The sequence below is a fragment of the Taurulus bubalis genome (assembly GCF_910589615.1).
Source record: "Taurulus bubalis genome assembly, chromosome: 14".
In the NCBI taxonomy this organism is placed as follows: Eukaryota; Metazoa; Chordata; class Actinopteri; order Perciformes; family Cottidae; genus Taurulus; species Taurulus bubalis.
In genome coordinates, this window is record NC_136602.1 from 9,186,554 (window position 1) to 9,208,005 (window position 21,452).

The 21,452-nt window shown below is 40.9% G+C and overlaps 1 protein-coding gene across 1 annotated transcript in view; it reads left to right on the top strand.

Annotated features, from left to right (window-relative positions):
• Positions 1-12,553, top strand: part of bicc1a (BicC family RNA binding protein 1a) — a gene marked incomplete at both ends in the record, with an annotated part of 53,157 nt that extends 40,604 nt beyond the window's left edge. Inside the window, 13 exons of the mRNA XM_079230052.1 lie at positions 81-212; positions 1,959-2,163; positions 3,923-4,081; positions 5,022-5,209; positions 5,317-5,458; positions 6,867-7,020; positions 7,411-7,570; positions 7,656-7,695; positions 8,053-8,207; positions 8,381-8,537; positions 8,987-9,150; positions 10,112-10,211; positions 12,426-12,553. Of these exons, the coding sequence (XP_079086178.1) occupies positions 81-212; positions 1,959-2,163; positions 3,923-4,081; positions 5,022-5,209; positions 5,317-5,458; positions 6,867-7,020; positions 7,411-7,570; positions 7,656-7,695; positions 8,053-8,207; positions 8,381-8,537; positions 8,987-9,150; positions 10,112-10,211; positions 12,426-12,553 (1,884 nt within the window). The remainder of the gene's footprint in view (positions 1-80; positions 213-1,958; positions 2,164-3,922; positions 4,082-5,021; positions 5,210-5,316; positions 5,459-6,866; positions 7,021-7,410; positions 7,571-7,655; positions 7,696-8,052; positions 8,208-8,380; positions 8,538-8,986; positions 9,151-10,111; positions 10,212-12,425) is intronic.
• Between the last annotated feature and the right edge of the window lie 8,899 nt (positions 12,554-21,452).

Sequence of the window (21,452 nt, forward strand, 5' to 3'; positions counted from 1 at the left end):
CAGGCTCTGAGAGATATTAGTCTGCAGCTGACACGATAAATGTCGCTGATATACTTTTTAATTTTGTGTTTGCTCCACAGGGCTGCTTGCCTCTGGTGTTAATGTTTGACATTAAAGAGGACATTGAGGTGGAGCCCCAGTGTATCACAGCACTAATGGAGCAGCTGGATGTCTTCATCAGTATCAAACCAAAGCCGAAACAACCCAGCAAGGTATGACACCAGGCTTAGAATTGCAATCTTTTTATATCAGCGTTGTGCAGAAGGTACTTTATGAAGAAATAAGCCATCTGGAAAAAAACATGATGAACTATGTAAGCGCTGAAAACGAGTAAAACATTATTATAACATGTTATTGTTATTTTGATTGTCGTGAAAACTGGAACAATTTGATAGTGACTGTGAAACACTCAAATATCCCGGTTATCAACAGATGTTTTTTGGAACTTGGGACACCCAGACATCTGTATTTGGCAGCATAAACAGCTATTTTTTATAGGCGCATTGTTAATTAATTTCCTTATTCTTGTTCATTCTGTATCTCTAACAAACCTTAAACTTTAGAAGTAAACATATCCTAACTTTTCACTGTGAGAAAGCAAAGCTGCTGTCCCACTTGTACAAATGCTGTTTCAGGCAGAGAGAGAAAAAGTGACTCCCAAGAAACAAATAAGCCACTGTTCCATGGGAGAATTACTCTCCGTCAAACGTCACAGCATGACATTGAAGTAAAATATGGTTCTCACATTTCATTGCCATTTGATGAAATTTAAAGGGGAAAAACTGGAACCTCATACCAAGGGGAATCATGCCACACCAACACTGAGACAGAGTTCTGGCATAATCAACGTCGGTCACAGTGGGGAATCGCAGCCTGCCATGCATGTTCCACCTGATGGACTCACTCGAAAAAATAGACGGCTTGATTTGCTCGTTTTTGTCGTAAATTAGAAGTACGCTCATTCTCCTTTTATTAAATATAATTTAATGTGTGAAATATGTTCATCCTTTCCATATTATATTGGGATTTTCAAACTCTGCGTTATATTCATTGCCAAGCTCTGATGTTACTCGTGGTCGATGGTCGTACTACGTACTCTTCCTAATCATATTTCAACACTTGGCCCAATTCTGCCTGTCTCTTCGAGGTGCCCACGTCCCACCCTGAGCCAGGGCGAAGTGCCCAAACCCGACAGGCCTGTGGGGACTGATGTTGAGGTGCCAGTGTAAACACGGCCCCGGCCCAAATCCCCTTAAGAAACCCTTTTAACGAGGTGACAGCTGTAATCCAAAAAGACCCGTCCAAATGCATGTCGTAGGCTCGCCGTGTGTGTTTGTGCGTGTGAGATTGATCATGATTGGAATCCATTTTCCAAAAAGCTCAACTCTGGCAAAACGCAAAGAGCCAGGGCATAATTTGTGCTCTCTTACCGTTTTTATTTGAAGTTTTTAGTTTACGGCCAGGGTTTCTGGTGATGTGGAAAATGTAGAAGTCATTTCTCTAACTGATTTTTAAATCTTTCCTGTTTATAATTCTTCATTTGTTGTTTATTTAGTGCATCATAGTATAACAGTCAATGAGTTACAAGCGTTGCCTCATATTCTCTTCAATCCTATCAATGAGCGAGATATTGTATGTTATGCAATTCAAAAATGCTTATTCTCAAACGTTGTCTCATCTCTCTCCCACACTACATCAATGTTTATCCTTCCAATCTATCCTAATTCCCTCTTCCTTCCTCCCCTTTATGTTTGTCTCCCCCTCATCCTCCCTTTCCCTCCCTATCTCTGGTGCCAACATTCCCTATCATATCTATCCCTCCCCTCCTCCCCTGCCTTTTCTCTTCTGTCTCACTCTCACGCCTTTCCCCTGCGTCCTCTTTTGACTCTCTCCTTCACGTTTTCCTCTTGCCTCCTTGTCCACCCCACCTGTCTTTTCTTTACTCCATCACCTCTCAGTCTGTCATAGTCAAGAGTGTGGAGAGGAATGCGGTGAACATGTACGAAGCCCGAAAATTCCTCCTGGGTCTGGAGAGCAACGGGGTGGCGTCCTCCTCGCCGTCTGTGGCGTTGAATCCCACCACCAGCGTCCCGTCCCCGTCCCTCATCTGCCCCGTTGGCCTGGACATCCTGGCCTCAGCTGGCCTGGGGCTGAGCAATCTGGGTATGACGCTGTCCAACTTGTTAAGAATGTGCAACTTTTTCCACATTGCGGGGGAAAGACAAACTGGTGTGGAAAGATAAGACGTGACCCTGTTTTTTTTTTCCTTGCCGCAAATGCATTAAAGATGAAATGTCTTTGCAGGGGAGCTAATGCCCTCATACATCAACGTCATTCGCTTCTGTAGCCGTCACACACGGAGATAATTCTCCCTGAGCAGCACATCCATTGAAGCTATCTCTGAGCCAGATCTCCTCACACGCCTGTTATCACCTGGTTAACTAAATCCCTGAGTGCGAGTGATTTTTCTTAATCGGATACGAAGATCTTCTCAACGTCCACATAAATCACAGCTTGTGAGTCATGGCACCATCATCTGTATGCGCTTTACAGTAGGAGGAGTCCTTCTTCTGCAGGACTGACCTCACCACGATGGTATGATTATTATGCAGAGAAATGATGTACAAATCTTTGATCAGAAAATAACCTCAATTTTGAATTTAGTTGCGCCACTTTGAATGAATTGTGAGCTCATGAATCATAAGGTGATGAATGGTGATAAATGGCGTAGGAGGTTTTTGTCCTCCACATGAAGGCACAGAGTTCAGCAGAAGAGGGCAATTTGTTTCCAAGGGTGGCTTTTTAATGGATTTTAGTACGATTTGGTTTTTAGGATGAATATTCAACTCCATTTATCTGTTTTTAGCTGTCATGATGTTTGACTTGGAAAATGAGAACATGGAAATGAGGACATGACTAATGGCATCAGTGGATATAGGAAAAGCAGATAGTGGAATAAGCTAAGAGGAAGTAGCTCATGGCTGTAAGCACACGCCAGCAATAGATTTGTTGTTTTGTGTATCTTTATCATCAAATGCAGCACATCTACACTATATTAAATTCCCTCCCATGTTTAAGAGAGGAGTATTATACCAATAGTTTAATAATATCCATAATATGTTTATTTATTAAATATCTGTGACCATTGGTTTATAAGGACCATGTGAGCATTGATATTAAGTCTGTATTTGTCTGTAAGATTTTTTGCAATTGTATAAGTTTAATTTTCGAATTTTCTTTTGACATTTTGTATGATTTTGATAAATTAATTTTCAAATAGCATTTTATTGTATGTCCTTGAGTCCCCACCAAATGAGATGTTACAATTACATTAATAAAAATGTAATCAAATTGATCCCATTTAAAAAAAAAAAAAAAAAAAAAAAACAGCAATAAAGTTCCGGTGCAGTTGAAACTCTCTCGCGGTCTCGTTTTAAACCCAGAGCCCGGGGGTGAAGCTGTGGACCGCCACATCCTGGCCTTTAGTAATTGCTACATGCTTCTTTTCCTCAGATTACAGGCCAGTATGCCAGAAGAAGACTGGGCCTTATTCCTGGAGCCAAACTAGCCCCTTGTTAAAGCCACAGACCTGCTTCTTTCTGTTTTCATACGCTGTGTTTGGGTTAAGACACCAAGCGCCACATTGTTGGTGCTCTCGATAACATGGGTTTATTGGGTATGATGACATACGAGATATGTACTTTAGCATCCATGACCTTGTAGAAATTTAAGAAATTATTCCTCTTGTTTGCTGTCTGGTTGATGACAAGTTTGATGAAATTCCAGTTGAATAGCTGGTAGACCAAGATTTTTTTTTGAAGGCCCTATGCAACGTGTGATTAGCTTGAAAAATGGCTGTGTGCTTTGACAGGACCTCCGCTCATCTATTCATCTCCTGCTCCCGCCTTTCTGTTCTGCTCAGGTTTCCTGGGAGCGTCGGTGGCCCACTCCCTCAACTCTGCTGCTCCAAACGCCGTCCTCAACAGCTTAAACTCCTCCATGAGCCCGATGCAGACCCAGAGCCCCAGCACCCCCACACCCACCCCGTCCCTCTGGCACAGCTCACTCACCAGCACCCAAGGTCTGTTTATTGGCCCATGTCCTTTTATTTATATATATATATATATATATATATATATATATATATATATATATATATATATATATATATATGTATATATATATATATATATATATATATATATATATATATATATATATATATATATATATATATATATGTATATAGATATGGCGCTAATGATATTACAGCTAAAGTGTTGCAGATGAGTGCAATTTGCCCTTTTTCTGCATCTGATTGCAATTATCCATGTGGCAATGTAAAAATGTGCTTGAGGCCAATGCGTTGGTTGTGAAGGGGAGAGTCAGCCTGAGCCAGAGGACCGTTGTAAGAGGGTTGTTTTTAGATTATTTTTGTTTTTGTTTATTAAATACCTGCAGCGATCCCACTGCAACAGAAACAATACGCGTGTCTCCCTATTAAGAGAAACGCTGTGCATTCACTCACCAGGCACTGCAGCCTAACTCAAAACTAACTGTCAAAAATGACATGTAGGAGAGCTTTATTCATTCATTTTTTTCACGACACCGCTGTCATTGCAATTTATCCCAAAAGTTTGAGCGGATATCCCTTCTGTCTCCAGTTACCACCAACTGCCTGAAGACACTGATCATTTCACGGTTACTGCATGTGACTGTTTTTGTGATGAGGCTCATTTACTGAGGAAGTGGCCGGGTTTGAGCCAAATCTGTATTGCCTAATTTAAATGTACGCAAATGGCACAAGATCCCCTAGACACTATTTTCTCAGCAGTGCACTTCATTAATTTTACCCTTTTGTGGGTGCTTTGATTTGGTCTTATTTGCACAGGTTTAGCGCTCGCAAAAGGTGCTTAATCCTTTAGATGGATGGACAAATAAACAGAAACCTACATGTCTTAAGGAAAATGTTATACATATCCCTGATGAGCTACTAAAAGTTTCACCACTCGTGTCTTCAGGCTTCTCATCTCAGCTGCTGCTGCACCCCGCCGCCCAGGCCACATTGAGTAGCATCCTGCTGTCAAGTGTTCAGGGTTACACACAGAGTACGCCGTCCCCTCCGCCTGGCCTCGCCCCCATAGATAAGCAGTCCAACGGGGTCCCGGACTGCACCAAGGGCCCCTGCACCCTCAATGGACACGTCAAGGTTGGCCCAGTAAATACACTACGCGCTGCATTATTTTGAGTTCACTATGACTTTTCTGTTTAGTAAGTGTGTCTTTTCTGTATCTTTCTCCATGTGTGCATGTATAGCATCCCAGCTCAGTCTACGGGAGGCTAGCGAATGCATCACTTGCAGAAACAGTTTTGAGCCCAGCCCCTTGTGACTCGGTCCAGGAGGCCAGTGGACACAATCCCTCAGAACCGCGGTCCAGCAAGTCCAGCCCGGATGAAGGTATTCCTCTTATGATCTTACAGTAAATAGAGAAACTCAACCAGCTAAACTACAAGGTCTAAACTACAGTAATTGCTCTGATCTGAACAAAAATCAATTTGATTTGTATCTGATAATTTTCAGAAAAAAAAGCTAAATATTTAAAACATGCCAGTGTATGCAGGCATCAAATGTAGTTCACACACAACCCCATGTTGTTTTGAGTGTATTCACAGACTATATTAGGCCATAAATAATGCATTTCTTAGCTTAACTGTTAATCACCCCCATCCACAATATAAGCCTATTTTGTTTAAGGATCTATTTTTTTTAAGGAAATTATAGTCAATTATTTGTATAGTATTATTTGTTTTAACTCGTGTAAGAAGTTTATTGCTAAAGTCTACTTATATTGGGAGGCTTGCCCTCTTGTGGGTCAGTTGTGGTCATGCCGAACTTAAAGTCTTGTGATTTTAACCTTGGATAGACCGTTTTTTTTTTTTAAGACTCTGCTGGACCTTGCAGACTTAACACAAATGTCCAATTTAAGCTTTTCCACTTGAGATTTATGTAACCCTTAAACCCACTTTGAGAAAAATGCCTTGAATGAACTTATTTCTATTTCTCTGTGCTGTCCTCCTAACCTCACCCTCCCTCTGTCTACACGTATTGAGTTGGAACGGAGACAGATTAACTGCTGGTTTGCTCGCGGTTGAAAAAGGCCCTTGTTTCCTCAGTGTCTTACGCTCGCGGTTTTCCCCTCAAATTTTCACTCTCACGCGTCTCGTTTTTCCCTGCTGTTTTCTGAGCTGGTCCTCCCCCAATCCGGTGCATCCCGGTAAGGTTTCCTCTCCCTCCCTTACCTCCCCCTGTGTCCCAGAATGTGTTTGCACTGGCTCGCCCAGTCCGACTCGACTGAGGAGGAATGAGTGTGTGCAGGAGGATTGTTCAAACATTAAGCCCCAGAGAAATGTATTAGATTGACTGACATCATATTATTTTTAAGCTATACAGCACACCATGTACATTCAGCATACACTCACAGACACACACACATCCTGTTACACAGATCGGGTTCCTGACGGGATGAAAGTAGAGTAGCTGGAAAGAAAACCACTATAATTACAGCTGCTGTGTTTTTAATTAATCCAGGATCCAACTGAGACTTGTCCCACTTAAAGCATGCTCACATAGTACATGCATACATATGCCCACCAGTCTACACACCTCGTTTACACTGAGGGACATACATTGAAAAATGACATAAGACATGAAGTGTTTCAGCTATAGATGTTATGATATTGTATTTTCTGTGTAGAAGACAAAGGACTGCTGTAAAAATGTCTGAGTTTCCACGTTTGCACCGATTTTAACGAGAAATAAATTAAGAAGATAATCATTGTGTTTTTTTTTTTTATGGTTCCTTCAGGTTCTGACACATTTGTGGAAGTGGGTATGCCCAGAAGCCCCTCTCACTCAGCCAATGGAAATGAGCTGAAACAGATGCTGGCTTCATGTAAGACGTCATCAGGGAAGCGACAGGCTCTGGAGCTGCTGCAGGGCACCAAGAACTCCCATCTACAGTACGTCTGAATCCACAGCTCGCATTGCTCCTGTTTAGCATCTCTCCTGAGATCCTTTACAGCACATGCTGTTGCAGAAACACACGTGTGAAATGGCATTCAGGGGTATCAATCAAGCAAACATATGTTATATTTAGAAGTCTGATAGAATTGGGTTTTAACATCCAAAGTGAAGGAGTTGGTTATTTTGTCCCATATTGACTGTGTTACACACACTCACCCTGGACAGCATGGATATTAGAATAATCCAAGGTATCTTAATCATGAAAACGAGTATGAGCTGGGAATGTTACCAGCCTTCGTGATAAGGTGAGGAGACGATGAGATAAAGGACTAGATTATTTATTTTTTTCCCCACATGATAATTATATTTCCGTGTGATCCCAACAGCTCCGACTGTCTTCTCTCGGACGCTGAGTCCAGCTCTTCAGACAGCCCCGTAGCCGATAAACGGGCTCCCGGCAGCGAGCGAGCGGCTGAGAGGGCAGCGCTGCAGAACGAGAGGGAGCGAATCAGACTGGTACCACAATCCTCCTTCGCCAACATAGAGGTACACACACACATAACAAAATATACACAGTTTGGGTTTTTGTTTTTTTATTATGAAGGAATAAAACGGTCTGCTGTCTTTTCAGGCATTTGACTATGAACAGAAGAAGCTGTTGGCAACCAAAGGTTAGTTGTTGTTTGTGTCTGATCAAATAATTCAATGTTAATTATTTTCGACTGCCACCCACATAATCTAAAGGTCACAATAATTATGTGTTCCCTGAAAAATGTTCCCCTTGCAAATGTTTATCCTAACTCTTAAACTGCATTGATTCTTTTTGGGATTCATAATAACACAAGTGCTTAAACAAGTTTCCATTTTTCTCACTTTTCCTCAAACTTTAAATCTATTTAATGGGAGCATTGGAAAATATTCAAGTGATACAATAAATATACAGGCAAGATTTTAGATGTTTACAAGAAATATATATATATAGATATATGTGTGTGTAAGTGTATCACTGTGCGTCTGTATTCGCACAGCTATGTTAAAGAAGCCTGTGGTGACTGAGGTGCGAACTCCTACCAACACCTGGAGTGGTCTGGGCTTCTCAAAGTCCATGCCAGCCGAAACCATCAAGGAGCTGCGGAGAGCCAATCACGTTGCGTACAAGCCCAGCATGAGCACCACCTTCGAGGTTTGACAATCTTGTCGTCTTGGAGGAATACCTCTACTCTCTATGTGTATTATAGAAGTTTTTAGGTTTTGTCTTACCATGTTAATTGTAGGTAGATGTTCCTGTTGATATGCAGTGTCTGAACTATTTGTTAAATGTTGGGATTGTCTTTCTCTCTTTGCTTTCCATCTCAGGATTCTCCTCTGTCCTTGTCTCGATCCGGCAGCAGGGAAGGCCTCGGGAACGGCAGTGACTCTGAAAACTGGCGAGACAGAATCGCGAACGGCCTGCAGAGTCACGCCGAGTTCCCCTCTGTTGTCGGCAGCCCGAAGAGGAAGCAGAACAAATCTGGTCAGTTAAGCATGTTTTTGTAAAAAAAAAAAAAGAAGACAAACCGAGCACTGATCAATTAGAGTCATTGCATTGGCAAACTATCCAAGGAAAATGGCAATTACCCAATACATCACTTGTTGGAGAGATGTTCCTCTGCAAAGAGCACTATATGTTATTACGTTTTTGGCATTGATGGTGAAATACATTTTGTTTTAAGTTCAGAGACAGCACAGCTTCTTAAACCAACCTCCTATACAGGAGCTGTGTTATTCTCATCAATCTAAATTTGTATTTATCTCCATTTGTTGACTAATTAAAAATGGTGTGACTAGTTTATTCTAAATATCCTTTATCTCTTTCTGTGAGTTACCATCTGTGATAGCTGAGACGTGAATGAATTATTTCTGCTTTTTTTGCCTTCTTCAAAATGATCATTGTGGTATCATTTCTGCCTCTCTGATGAACAGCTGCAGAGCATTACCTCAGCAGCAGCAACTACATGGACTGCATCTCCTCGATAACTGGCAGCAACGGCTGCAGTCTGAACTCGTCTCTGAAGGGCTCAGACCTGCCTGAGCTGTTCAGCAAGCTGGGCTTAGGGAAGTACACGGACGTCTTCCAGCAACAAGAGGTAGCGCACAATGAGAACTCTTCTTCTAGTTGTGGTTTTAACCAGTGTTCGGAAGGCCGCTTGAAATGTAATGGGCTAAAGAGTTCTAGATACCCTGATTAAAATGTTATCAGTAATTGTCAATATGTTTAGTACTTTTTCAAAGTTATGAAACTTTTAAACATTTTTAAGCTGAGCAATAAAGCTGAAAATTCTCATTGAACCAGGAAGTGTACAACTTTCAACAGTACTCAACACAGATTAATAGCCAGTTTAAAAGTTCATCAATATAACTTAAACTATGGTCGTAACATGACAACAGCATTGATGTTATATTCAACATACTGAAATTAAGATTCTTCGGATGTAACGCCTTTGTAATCACCAACATTTTGAATAGTAACTGTAACTTAATGACGTATCTCAGTTACATGTCACTAGCTACTCCCCAACACAGATTTTTAATGTGGGACTATTGAGCTGAAAACGGGCATTGATATTTTCCAAAATAGTAAAGAAATTCCACTTTTTGTCTCAACTTTTCTTTTTAGTACCACTATGTGTTCACATTTGTGGGTGAAGGGGTTAGCTTAAAAACTAAAGGTATGGGCTGTAAATGAATAGGTGTCTGGAAAAAACATATTATACAATATTTGCACACTTTATGGGCATAATTACTCTTCCTTTGGCTTCTTCCTTTGGCTTCCCTCAATGCAGTATGTTGTATTGTCTTTTTAAATTAAATAATATAAAGTATGTATGTAACACAAGATAAAAGTAGGGAGAAACTATAGGACATGTGGTCATGTTTTGCTGCTCAAACATACAGGTTGGAGGAAGGCATATACAGTAGTGCATTGGAAAATGTGATAATGCTAAAGCTCTTCAAGTAAATGAAGTTGTGTTCTAGTATTTTTAGAACTTGTAGAAGTTGCTGAATTGTGTTAATAGTGGTGTTAAATGGGCATGTTGCTGCTTTCAGATTGACCTCCAGACATTCCTGACTCTAACAGACCAGGACCTGAAGGAACTGGGCATCACCACCTTTGGAGCCCGCAGGAAAATGCTGCTCGCCATCTCAGGTACAACTAAAGAGAAGCACGTGTTTTTCTCTTTCATGCCCTTCCTTGTTCCCGGTCTTTCTGTCTGGCAAAACCGAAATTGACCAATAAAACAAACACATTAACAACAGAGCCGCTCCAGTAAAGATATGCCTCCAAACGACCACGTCAGTCTCGACTTGGTTCTTTACTGTGCTGATAATCACAGATAGCAGCTGGAGCCTCGTCCTGTCAGCTCCCGCTGAAGGCAGTTCACACAAATTGGCTTGTGTGTGTTTCATTAATGTTTCCTATTGTGTCTGTTGCTGCCAAAAGCCTGAGTGGAGCCCAGCTGTGCAGAGGGCAAAGAGTGAAGTCCAACTGGCAGAGGTCATCAAAACCGCCAATCACTGGCTTTGAAAGCTATAGGTGGCCCTTATTATTGGCAGACAAGTAGAGAGTACAAGAGTGCACATTTTTTCTTGTAAAGATGCATGAAAACATGTTGCAGTAATTTGCACCGGCAGGAGTAAATGAGATTAAGGCACATTCTTCTCACATGAGTGTGTTGTTTTTTCTCCAGTTGCTCCAGCTGCCTCCCTGATGCTCCCTGATGCTGATGTAAACTCTGTCATGTTTTTGCACTGGATGTAATGTGAATGTTGTTGATGTCGCACTCTATTACTGATGTCATGTCTTGCACGTTGTAATAGCTGGAGTTGTTGGGCTGCATACGTTAATCACGCTCATGTTGGGATCATGAGCTTCCTGTCAGGGGCATTCAGTAAAAGGTCAGAAACCTCAGACCAGAGCCAGGGTTGACAGCAAGAGAGGAGCAAAGGGAAATGGCGAGGCCAGTGCTGATTTTCAGGAAAGCGGAGCGATCCAAGGCCAGAATTGGGTTTTATTGCCTGACGCCTCAGCCAAGTGCAGCTCAACTTACATCTCCGCTGACAGCTCCAAACCATGAACATGCACGTCTCCGTCTGTCTCTCCGGCTTTCTGTATTTGTGCTTCTCATTATAAAGAGATAGAAGGAGAGTCAAGGCAATCCAGGTTCTGACTTCCTGCCGGTCTGCCAGTAAAAAGAGCTGCTGGAGCGAGCTGCCTGTCTCCAGTAATCCAATTGAAGGTTTATGCTGGCAGTGACAGAGTGCGATTATCATATGAATATCTCAAGGGATGCCATGACGTGACATTTTTATGAAATCATTATGTCCAAGCTGCTGTGTAAAACCCAGGTGGGTACAAAGAGGGGTTTTGTTGATCTGAGCAAACCTGGGGAGATCTGAATCCAATTTTCTTGTCATTGTTGATCAATGGAGGCTGAAAAGAGACGTTAAGGGGAGACACCCCAGGTGCACAGGGTAAAATATTTAACTAACTAATATCACCATGAAACGTCCCCAGTTCATTACTTTTCTTCAAGACAATAACTTTTTGTATTACACGTATTCTGAAACTGCATGTTTTGAATCTGCAAATTGGGCATTTTATTAACTCTCTGCTAATGTACATACATTTCCAGAACAGAATTGTGAACGTTAGATAATGCCATGTTAACAATTCTTGTTTCTTGTTTGTTGACATATTAGAGGAAACGTTTTTTATATAGGAGATTTTTGGATATATCTTTTTCACTCCATACATCTGAAAATAATGTCAACACCCATTAAAATTAATCTATTTCAGCATGTTTTAGGAATCAAATGTTTTATAATTATGGCTATGAATGATATATGAACAAACCCGGTTCTAAAAGCCTTCAGAATATTGATGGAAATTAAATTGGAAAGTTTGGTCAGAAATCTCCACTTCAGTCTGAGGAAAAGAAATGTATTGTAAATGTCATAACTTTTACTCAACAGGTGAATAGAGTAGAACATGTTATAGATATCACCATGACACCAAATTGATTACTTGGTTTATAAGAATTTTCTTTTGCAAAACAGGTTTTCTGAAATATTATTTAAATATGCAAATGAGGCAACTAATGTTAATGTCTATTTGGGTCTGTAGATTTCTCCTAAATTCATCAATGTAGGTAAATAAACACTGAATGTTTTGTACCTACATATTATGGAAGAAAAATAACCCACAATCTCAAATGTTTTTACCTGAGATGTCCACTCACTCTTTCATTGTCTGCATTCCTTTCCTGTGATTTACGACGGCTTCTATTACAACACCAGACGTTGTTGAATCACCTTTACTTCTGTTGATGTTCTGTGGTGCTTCTTTTTTTCTTCAACACAGAACTAAACAAGAACCGGAGGAAACTATTCGAGCTGCCCATCAGGTCCTCTTTCCTGGAAGGGGGAGCCAGCGGCCGCCTCTCCCGTCAGTTTCACGCAGACATAGCCAGCGTCAGTGGCCGATGGTAGGCAACCTCCAGACCTACGGGCCGTCCTGGAACCGTCCAAGATGGAGACTCGCCTCCAGTGTCATTCTGTGCCTCAACAGCCCGGGTTTAAGCTGAATGAAGACTGTTCAAATGTTGTTGTTGCCATATAGTATAAATATATATATTAAAAGCCATAGTTTTACCTGAAGTGCCAATGAGAAAAGAGAGATTTCTCAGAAAAAGTGAGGTTCAGTGTTCACTCCTTATAGAGCCATTGCGTCTATCTGGAGCATTTATATATGAAGGTTTGTTGTTATGGTTCTGATGAAGGGTACTGTCCAGTATTTCTGTCCAATTTTCGTTCAAGGGAACAGGCAGAATGATTAGTACAAATCATTTTACACATTGATACTACCTGCATTTGTATTATGCTGTTGTATCAGTGACATGCACTTTAATATTACTAGACTTTTGCCTGTGAGAGCCTAATTCATTAGATTAAAATAACTATGCATTTTTTGTTGTTTTATTGACTAAAAGCACAGATGCATTTTGTACCAAACCAAATGTAAGCACTTACTAGTGAGTTTAGGGCGCCACCAAAGGAAGTGCAAAATGTGTCAGTGCATTAAAGTGGTGACTTAATCAACTTTAACCAAAGGGAAGTATCATTGTGGCCTTTGACCTTTGGCTGCCTATAAGTGTTTTGATTGGTGGACATTCCTCCGAGGTCAGTGTTTGTGTCCAACCGCAGTCTGTTTGTATGTCTGTGTGTTTACTAGACAAAAAAAAATAATCTAATATTTTTTACTCACTATGCATTATGATTTTATTTTTTGTTTTTACCATTTTAGGGGAATGGGTGGGATGTTTAACGGTAATCAGTTTACATTTGTATTTTTTTATACATTCATGAGTGAGTTTCTATAATTTTTGTAATTAGATTATTAGTATCTTTTACCTTTTTTCCTGCCTTATTTTTTTTTTTTAAATCTGTGGAGCCGTAATGTGGCTGTGCCATGAGACAGTAGCAGAGCCAAGAGGCAGTGAGGCAAAGCTTTAAAGGCCTCTCTCTGATTATGTCAACAGGCATTGGTCCATGGTTCTCCTTCTGTTTGTTTATAGCACATGGTCTTTTGTCTCATCTGTTATTTGTCAGTGTGGCTTCTTCTCCGTGGCCCCTTCTGTGTGCCAAAAATCTCACAAAGCACTCCATGTATCCAGACCTCGAGTTGCGACGCTAGACCTGTGTGCCCTTTTTTGTCTTCCTATTAACTGTCTGGAAGGACCTAACGGAGCAGGCCCGTGCCTTTTGCAGCGAAAAGGGCCAATGTACATAGCTAGTTTTTCAGCAGGGAGATATTTAGTTAAGAATAACAATATTTTTGATCTGACCTTCCTCTCCAGTAGGGAGGTGCGTCACACAAAGAACCAGTATATTCACAGCCAAGTTGGTCTCGTATGAGAATATCTTCAGGAGATGCAAAAGAGAAACCAAAGTCATACAAAGGACTGTGAGATTTAAGATGAAAACAAACCCAAATCTGGAATTTTCTGATATCGGCCGTGCAATCTAATATCCAGGAAACCTGGTTAAGCAGAGTTTAATGAAGTTACAGGATTATGCATGCAGCGGCAGTGTTTATCATCAGCGCTTGTGTTTGTTTTGGACTCCTGTATTAGGTTCGGTCATGTGTTTTTGAAAAAGGAAAACATCCTTTTCAAACGGTTCATTAACTTTGGATATCTCAAGTGTTGTTTTGCGTGATATCCTTAAGATTTATCCGAGTGTTTAGCCTACAAACCGATCCGTCTTCCAAAGTCTTGAGCACTTTGTATCAAGTGCAACTAAGCGCCTCTTTGTCATTTGTTTTTTCTTTTGGGGAAAATGTGTTTCTTTGCAGTACTAAGGGTATAAAATCTAAGATTAACAAAAGTCTTTTCTTGGTTTGAATGAGAGTACAGTGTATATAATCCATTAGGTACGTAGAGGGCGCTTTTGAGAAATGATCAGTCGAGTGCATGAACATTTACCTCGCCAAACTTTACTTCAAAAGAAAGTAACAGCAGTCCTCACATGGTGTCCTACAGACAGAAGTCCATAATTTGTCACTTCTCTTAAATTCGCAATGATTCCCTTTAAGGTGATTTGTTGTTCATCATGTTCCCCTTTTAACCACTTTCCAACCTCCCTCGCATCTGATTTGAGCCATTCTCAATGTGGTTGTCAAGTAAATAACACTATCCTAAATGATAGTCTGACACGGTTGCCGACGCCAACCAGGTATTTGTCTCTTTTATCCCCATGGAAGTCTTGAGAAAAAGACAGGAAAGAGGGAGAACGCTAATCTAGAACGGGGTTCTTTAACCCCAGAGGAAACCCGGGGCCGGTTCGCCCCCACGCATCATGGTACTACATTGAAACTGTTGAGCGCTGGTTCTCCCAGTGCGGTGACTCGTGTTCCTGCCTTGCAGACATTTGTTTTCATCCCTTACCTTGTTTGGATGCGTTTGCTCGGAGGGCAGCAGAGGTTCTTATCAAGTGAATGTTGTTGATCAGATATTGACGCATGTTATTGCAGATTTATTCAGCATCAGCGAAGGGAGTCGAAACGTTTACTGCCAGCTCGTCTAGTCTTTGCCCTCTGATAGAGTAGATTCACAATTATGTCTTTGATTTGTTGTATTAGTAATATTGTTGTTCCCAAAGGGATTTATTTGAAGGAGTCTTTGTACTGCAATCAAATGGTACATTTATAATAAATGTAAACCACTAAGGATAATACATAACTTTTGTACAACTTTTTCATCTTATGCAACCGTTGTTTTTGTGTGAGAAAGGTACAATTCTGCACAAAGTTCCAGAGACGAATTTGTGTATAAACATTGCCATGTGGCCAAAGCTCTGTTCACTCTGGCATCTGTTGATGCTATTGTTATTCTAATTGTATTGTAGTACAGATATAAACGGGACATTTTGGAGAAACTGTCAAGCAGGCAAAAAAAATGTTTGTTCAAGTATTATGAAGGTAATAAATTTATGCAAACGAGTCCCTTTTTTGTTTGTTTTTGTTTTCTGCACAACACAATAATGTACAGATATAATCGTCTGCAAGTGTCTTCTCGATAGTCTCAAAAGGGCAGGAAGAGGATCGTCGCTTTAAGCTATCAGGAAATCCAGGCCGTCGGTATCCGTAACCTTGTGACTCCCAGAATATTCTCAGAGCAGATAAACACAAAGTATTAAAATGGCAAACTACAGAAGTGCATTCATTTTATCTTCTCCGTTTGAAAGCCCTGCAGCGAACTGTAATCTAAACCGCGTACATATACTCTGCAGGTTGAAGCGACTCTGTGCCGTGTGTTTACGATGCCTTGCATGCCTACATGAGGCCTAATCCGCATAGCCAGGATCTGCTTAATCCAACAGAATGAATCTGCTGCGACTAATGGAGATTCTGTCAGAGACGATATATAGTGTAATGCTCAAGAACAAATTAATTTAAACTCTGTTTCAATTCTGTGGCTTTTAATTTACTGCCCATCTGCTCTGTCCAGTTGGACCATTTAAATAGGTGGAATTTATATGAAGACATTTCTTCTTTCTTGCACAATTTTTTTTTATTCAGTTTAAAATAGAACAAAAAAGGGTTCTTTTTTTTCTTTTTTCATTATTATTCAGGCATTATCCAGGTCACATAATCCAGTTCCTCTGTGATGAAATGTCGGATGAACCGTTCAGATTTGAAAAACATCTGTTTGAGTGAGGTCACACACTGCACTGTCGCCTGGCTGTGCTACAATTACATTAAGTCATGACAGTGTCTCTTATTTAATACAAGCGGAGCAGAAAAATATGAGAATGAGCTCATCGACTCCAAAGAACAAACCACCACTTGGAGTAATGCAGTGTTTTTCTCCTAAATTCTCTGCACAGGCAGTGCAGATGGAAACCTCAAGGGGGCAGTGTTGCCACTTAGAATGAAACTTCTGTAATAAAACATGGACAATGGTCAGCAACCCATTATTACATGTTTAGAGATTATTAAATAACACTAACAACTACTGGTGGTTTATTTATGGGATTTAATATGCTAAAAAATGTATTCCATTTACATGTTGCTTAACTTGTGTATATTATTTTTTATGTAGTTTTGAATATTAGAATTTAGTTTTGGAAACATAGACTTTACACGCACAAAAACTTCTTGAAGCTGTATTTGCCTGCGTTAAAGAGGGTGATTTAAATTTTCCACATTATTCATGTTCATATTTACTGCTTCAGACTTCACCCACGGGCCTCTTTTGTTTATGGCAGCAAAATGATGTGACAATAGAGGGAGGGAGGGAGAGCCTCTCATCCAACGCAAATGAGCCCTTAACAGGAGCAGGTGGTGCCACGGAGCTTTTTCTGTGGCAGCTTGTGTCTCAGTCACTCGCTCATCCTGCGTCATTATTTCCTTCATGTTAATACCACAACACTGAAGGATGAAAATACTGGTGCGTGATCCTGAGGTCATGCATAGGAAGGATATTGACAAAATATTCATGACTTTCTGCTGCCAATTTCTCATATGGTAAATAGATCATAGCTAAATTGTATTCTATTTTTCTCTTAAAGTAGAGCTATAGCTTCCCCAGGAATAAATACATTGATATTTTAACCACATAAAGCAATCCCACACGCTTCAAGCACAATGGCTCTCGAGAAAAGCTATTAAATCACGCATATCAAAGCCTCTATACGCCTCACTTTGGATGATTATGTGTACAGCGCAGCTGGCAATCATTTACAGTGGCCGGCTTGACTAATTTCAATTTCATGTTCTATTGTGAGACACGGGACCGAGTGAAAGACAAAAACAGAGTGAAGAAGCAATGGGCTTTTCTATGACTAACCAGTGCGTTTATTCTGCATCCTGGCGGCCTCGACACTAGAAGACCAGCGGAGTCCACCATATTGTTATCATGAGCAGCTTGCCTTTGCAGGAAATGTGTAAATGAGAAGAGCTGTGACTTGGTCGCTACCTCACCATCGCTGGCTTTTATCCAACAGACAATATGCTCACAGTGTCTGTCTGGCTCATTGTGTCTGTCTACCTGTTTTTTTCTTCTCCCTGCTCATGAAAAACGACACAAATCTCACAATTGACAGATTATTGTTTGCATACCTGCAGCTCTTTGTACATTCAGTAACATTATTTCAGTATGAGACTGTGGTTATAATGCATTTAGTGTAGTGTACTTTTAGTTTTTCACAATACGCCAGATCATTATTGTTTTTTTGCTTTAAACCTTGCAGGCATATTTTCTGAGGGAAAATGTTGGTCCATCTTTAGATCCCTCATGGTTCAATCATGAATCCTATTTTTCATATCTTAACTCGCTCTTGTTTATGTTTTCTTTTTCCCCATCCAACTCAATTAGCAGACTGAGGACAATTAATCTATTAGAGGAAATGCCCCGCCTGCAGACGGCAGGAAGAAGAGTAATGTAGAAATTAATATAATTCCGGATTGACATAAAACATCTTTGGTTGCTGAAGTTTAATATATCATTGTTATTCAACCTAAGTGGCTGATAAAATAGGCATATTTCTCAGACTTGTGAGCGGGAACAGGATGAAGGGAACCCTACTTCCTGGTTTCCGCGCTGGTTTGTGGTCAAAATGATGAATGGGGACAATGTTTTAGTTCAAATTAACCGTATTTTCATTTTTGTAATTTTTTAAAATAAAATGTCTTGTCTCCATTAGAAGAGATGAGGGAGTAACATTACTGGTGCGTACCTCATGTGTTAACACGCAGGCTGTCCCTTCCAGATGTATTTGTAACAACTGGGGAGAAAATAAACGGCTCCAGACTCGCAGAACCTAGTAGTTGAGATGTGGATCAAAAGCACAGAAACAGAAAACAAGAAGACGTAGCAGACCACCGGGGATCCAGCAATGAGGACAGCAGCAGTTCCAGTGGAGGACAAGAGGACCATCAGTGAGAACCCAAGTGACAACAACAGCTTTCAACAGGACACCAATGAGGCATCTCATCACAAAGTGACGGAGGTAACATTAACTAATAATAACAGTAAAAAAAAACGCCATTTATGTACAAATCGGGTACAAAACACGATTTGTCCATAACTCAACTATGTCTACTTTACACAAATGTCTTCCAGGATAAAGTGATGACATTTTGGTCAGACAGGGATGTAAGTTGCAACATGAATTCAAGGGTTGGCAATAATTTTAGTTTAGTTCCTTAGTTTTAACTTGACCCTCAACCAACTCTGTGCGATGCAGCTCTGTGTGGAGCTCAAGGTGTGGAGCACCAAGCTGGAGGATGAGGCCACATGGAAAACAATTTAAATAGAAGACCTCCATGGCTCGAGTTCCACTCCTCTCTTATTAGCTTTGGTCTGCAGGGCACTCGTAATAATCCTGGCAGAGAGCATTTTTTAAGTGGATTCAGACCTCACATGATCTGCTTCACAAAACTTCAGGGCTGTAATGCATGCTAACCCAGAGTGGGATTTTGGATTAATCCTGCTTTTATCTTTAATAATCCCTGACATTTCAGGTGGCACCTCCAGAATACGCATATTATGCAGGAGTTTAGCACATAGTACACATAGTAACAAAATGAAATGTTGGGATGCTGCTCCAGCACAATCACAGCAGTGTCATGCAATTGTCCTAAGTAGTTGTTGCCCCACCATTTTTTCCACCTAAAGTGCCACTCTACTAAATGTCATCTACCTCTCAGACTGTAAAGCGTCACCTCTTTGTGCTGCTGTCATTTCAGTGTCTGACTGATGTGACCAACCTCCACCTCTAGTTGTCATCAGAGCCGGACCCAGAGAGTGTCACAGCTCTGAGTACATCCATGAGACCCCATGGTGTCCATGACCATGTCCATGTGAGGTATAAATGGTAAAAATGTATCATATATGTGACATCTCTTAATAAAGGAATAGTTGAACATTTTGGGGAAATGCGCTTATTTGCATGTTTCCAAGAGATGGATGTGAAGATGAATTTGACTTTACTGTCTGTATGTTAAATAAGAAGTGAGAGCCAGAAGCCAGTGGTCTTAGCTTTGCATAAATTACTGGAAAAATATAGGAACACAGCTATCCTTCCATCTAAAGGTAACAAAGGCCTTGAAGCTCACTAATTAACACATGTCAAAACTTGACGTATGTGTGGTTTCACTGGGTCCGGCATTTCCTGACCAGGCAACCAGCAGAGACTTAAGGATGTTATTTTTCCCAGAAAAGAAGTTCAGCACATATCCTCCTATAACATGGTGGATTTTGTATTAAATAAACACAATATTAAGTGTTGGTTATTGAGCTTCAGAGTTGCTGGAAGGTGCATTTTGTTACCTTTAGACAGAGCCAGGCTTTGCTGTTTGCGTTAGCTAAATATTTATTACAAACACGCAAACAGAGAAAGCCTACAAGCATATTTCCCAAATGTGAAAATATTCTTTTTGGCTTTTTGTATATTGTGCATCCTCCTATCAGTTAAATGTATTTATTAATAACATCCCAGCTTTTAATTAGTCTCTCCCGATTAAACATGGCTTGTTGCTGCATGTTGGCTCACATTATATTTGACTGTAACAACTGGGACAGAAGTTGAAGGCGTTTATTTCTTGAAGAGCTCTGATACACTGGGATTTCATTTGGAGACCTGAGACACACACATGGCCGTTATCAATCAAACTGCAGCTATAAACTAACGCCAGAGCTCACACTGCAAATCAATGACACGCTTCATTTACTTCCCTCAGACAAATGTGTTTGTGGTACGCTGTGACACACATTATACCCTGGAGACCTGCTATTGTTTTCCCCGAATGTAAAATGTTGTGGCCCGTGCTCCATATCCTGGCTCATAAATGGCCTCTTGGATGAGAAGGGATGTGTAGTTGCCATCGGATGAGTGTGTGAGAGGATGATATAGAAAGCAGCGGGTAAATAAAAAGAGGGATGTTTAGATTCTTCTTCTTCCTTCTCATTTACAAACCTATTCGGCCTGTTTTCTCTGACTACACCTCTCTCCCTGCTAGTTCCCCATCTGTCACTGTGTGTCCATGTGGCATCTGAGCTTTAAGCACAGCAGAGTGAGTAAATCAGTGTGGACTGCCAATACAGGGCACGCTGTGACATGCAGTGTACTCAAACACACAAATGCACACCGAGTGATATTCACTTAATGAGGCTGGCTGAGTAACCGCAGAGCTATGTAGGAGAACTGACAGAAAGAAGAGAAGATGAGATGTTACAAATGGGAAGTGAATGGGAAGAGGGCAGGAAAAAAAGAGGAAAAAGGGTAGGGGTGAACGTGGCTGGCTGTGTTTCGCATGGTACACACTACAGTGTCGCTCTCCTGCAGCTCTACTGGAAACACTGACACTAACACATGATGACTCTTGCTGGAGGGGATCCGGGTGGGTGGAGAGAAGGATGGCGAGGAAGATGGATGGGTGGATGGTAGGATGAGAAGGAACCCTCTAGAATCGGTCGGCCTCCACCTCCTCCTCTCCTGTGCCAGATGAGCACAGCACGCGGAGCCGGGAAATGGGGAAGGGCGACAAGGTGACTAAGAGGAATGGATGATGCCGTACATGACAATGAGCTTATTTTTTTCTGGTGTACCATTAGCTGAGCTGTAGTTTTTTGTATTCATTTTTTTCATGACTGCCCATAGACATTTGATGAACATACTCACTGCCTTATGTAATTATAGTGGAGCAGTCAATTAAGCAGATGCCGTGTTAATCTGTGGATATCGGTCCAAAGCTCTTTAGGAGGCTAATCAAGCCATCTTAGACAGCAGGGAGGCAGTTGGTAAGACGTGCACATAGTAAACATGAAAACGTAATGTATATATTTCCCACACAAATAACAGGTTTGAAATTATAGATCATTTCATC